Source organism: Opisthorchis viverrini (genome assembly GCF_000715545.1).
Source record: "Opisthorchis viverrini unplaced genomic scaffold opera_v5_263, whole genome shotgun sequence".
Taxonomy (NCBI): Eukaryota; Metazoa; Platyhelminthes; class Trematoda; order Opisthorchiida; family Opisthorchiidae; genus Opisthorchis; species Opisthorchis viverrini.
The window spans coordinates 629713-630966 of record NW_008751923.1 but is presented as its reverse complement, the minus strand read 5'-3'; the positions used below and the strand labels follow the sequence as shown (position 1 = coordinate 630966).

Sequence of the window (1254 nt, the reverse complement as noted above, 5' to 3'; positions counted from 1 at the left end):
AAAAAACAGATCGAGTAGGAGGCAAGTAAAGGAGCAGCTGCCATGGGAACAATGGGAACAGAATAAAGATATTCAGACCGTGTGCACTATGGCCAAAGGATTCAAAGCGTTTGTGTGAGCACTACGCCAAGCGGGAGTCGCATTGCGCTTTCATCTGTGTGTGCCTAATGAGTTGCATAGCCACACAAGAGTTCTGTCTCTTTTGCACCACCAGACAGACTTTTTGGGCATTCACAGTCTTCGGGAGTGCGCGATAGTGTGTGACGGTTTAAAGCTGATCAGGGAAATTGTTGCAGATACAAAGGTAGCAAACTGGAGAAAAGTAGTGGCGTAGATTTGGATGAGCTGAAGGGCACACTAAGGTATGCCTAGAGTCACGGAATTTATAGCGAATACATGAGTTTACGTTTGAACCAACCTACAATATAAAAGTATTTTCATATAGGATCAAGATTTGGCTGGAACCGTATCAGCCATAGTGTCCCGAAGGCTCAAGATTATGTAACCGGAACGGTGTGAGATAAGGTTGAGCTGTGGGAATAGCTGTTTAGTGAATGAGCGTTTGGTGCCTTCAGGCATCAGTCTACACCTTTGGTCATAAGTATAAGAGAAAGCAGTAGAAAATTCCACGATTGATCGCACGCATAGCTTTTGATCTTCGTTTCTCGAAGATGAAAGGAGCGTAATATTAAAAGAAGTACCTACGTGCGTGAACGATCCAGAACTGTAGTTAGTGTGAAAAGCTAAAGGTAACAGATTATTTGAAACCGAGTCCGTCGGTCTCTGAGGAACGACTGACGATGTTCCCATTAACTGTGCAAGCAACAGCCAGGATAGAGCAGCGGCATTAATTTATTTGTGATAAAGATAAAGATACCCGACCAGTGTGTTAAAGAGTCTAAGCTTTGTTGGATCTGGCAAATGGCAAGTATTAGCACAGGGTGGAATGTGTGAGCGACTTCTTTATCGTCCACAAAGAAGAAGGGTTCACCATAGGAAACGGCGCCGAAGACGCTCCATTGAAGAAAATGGTGATTGATGGTCGAAGTGACCGTTTTATTGTTCTCTTTTCGATAGAGAGAAGTTGAACCATTGATGATAGGATCCAGCGATGCCAACGAAAGGTTTCTTCAGCCGGGATGCATGAAGGGCCCAAACAACAGCATTTTGGATATTCAAATAGACTGTTACAACGGAGTGCCTGGCATCATCGGCTACTGTAATGGTCTCAAAGAATTGGAGCTGGCAGACTGA

General features: G+C 44.2%; 1 protein-coding gene across 1 annotated transcript in view; it reads left to right on the top strand.

Moving 5' to 3' along the window:
- The window catches only part of T265_09280 (hypothetical protein), a gene marked incomplete at both ends in the record, with an annotated part of 26560 nt that extends 25306 nt beyond the window's left edge, over positions 1 to 1254 (top strand). Inside the window, one exon of the mRNA XM_009175308.1 lies at positions 1078 to 1254. Coding sequence (XP_009173572.1) covers positions 1078 to 1254 — 177 coding nt within the window. The remainder of the gene's footprint in view (positions 1 to 1077) is intronic.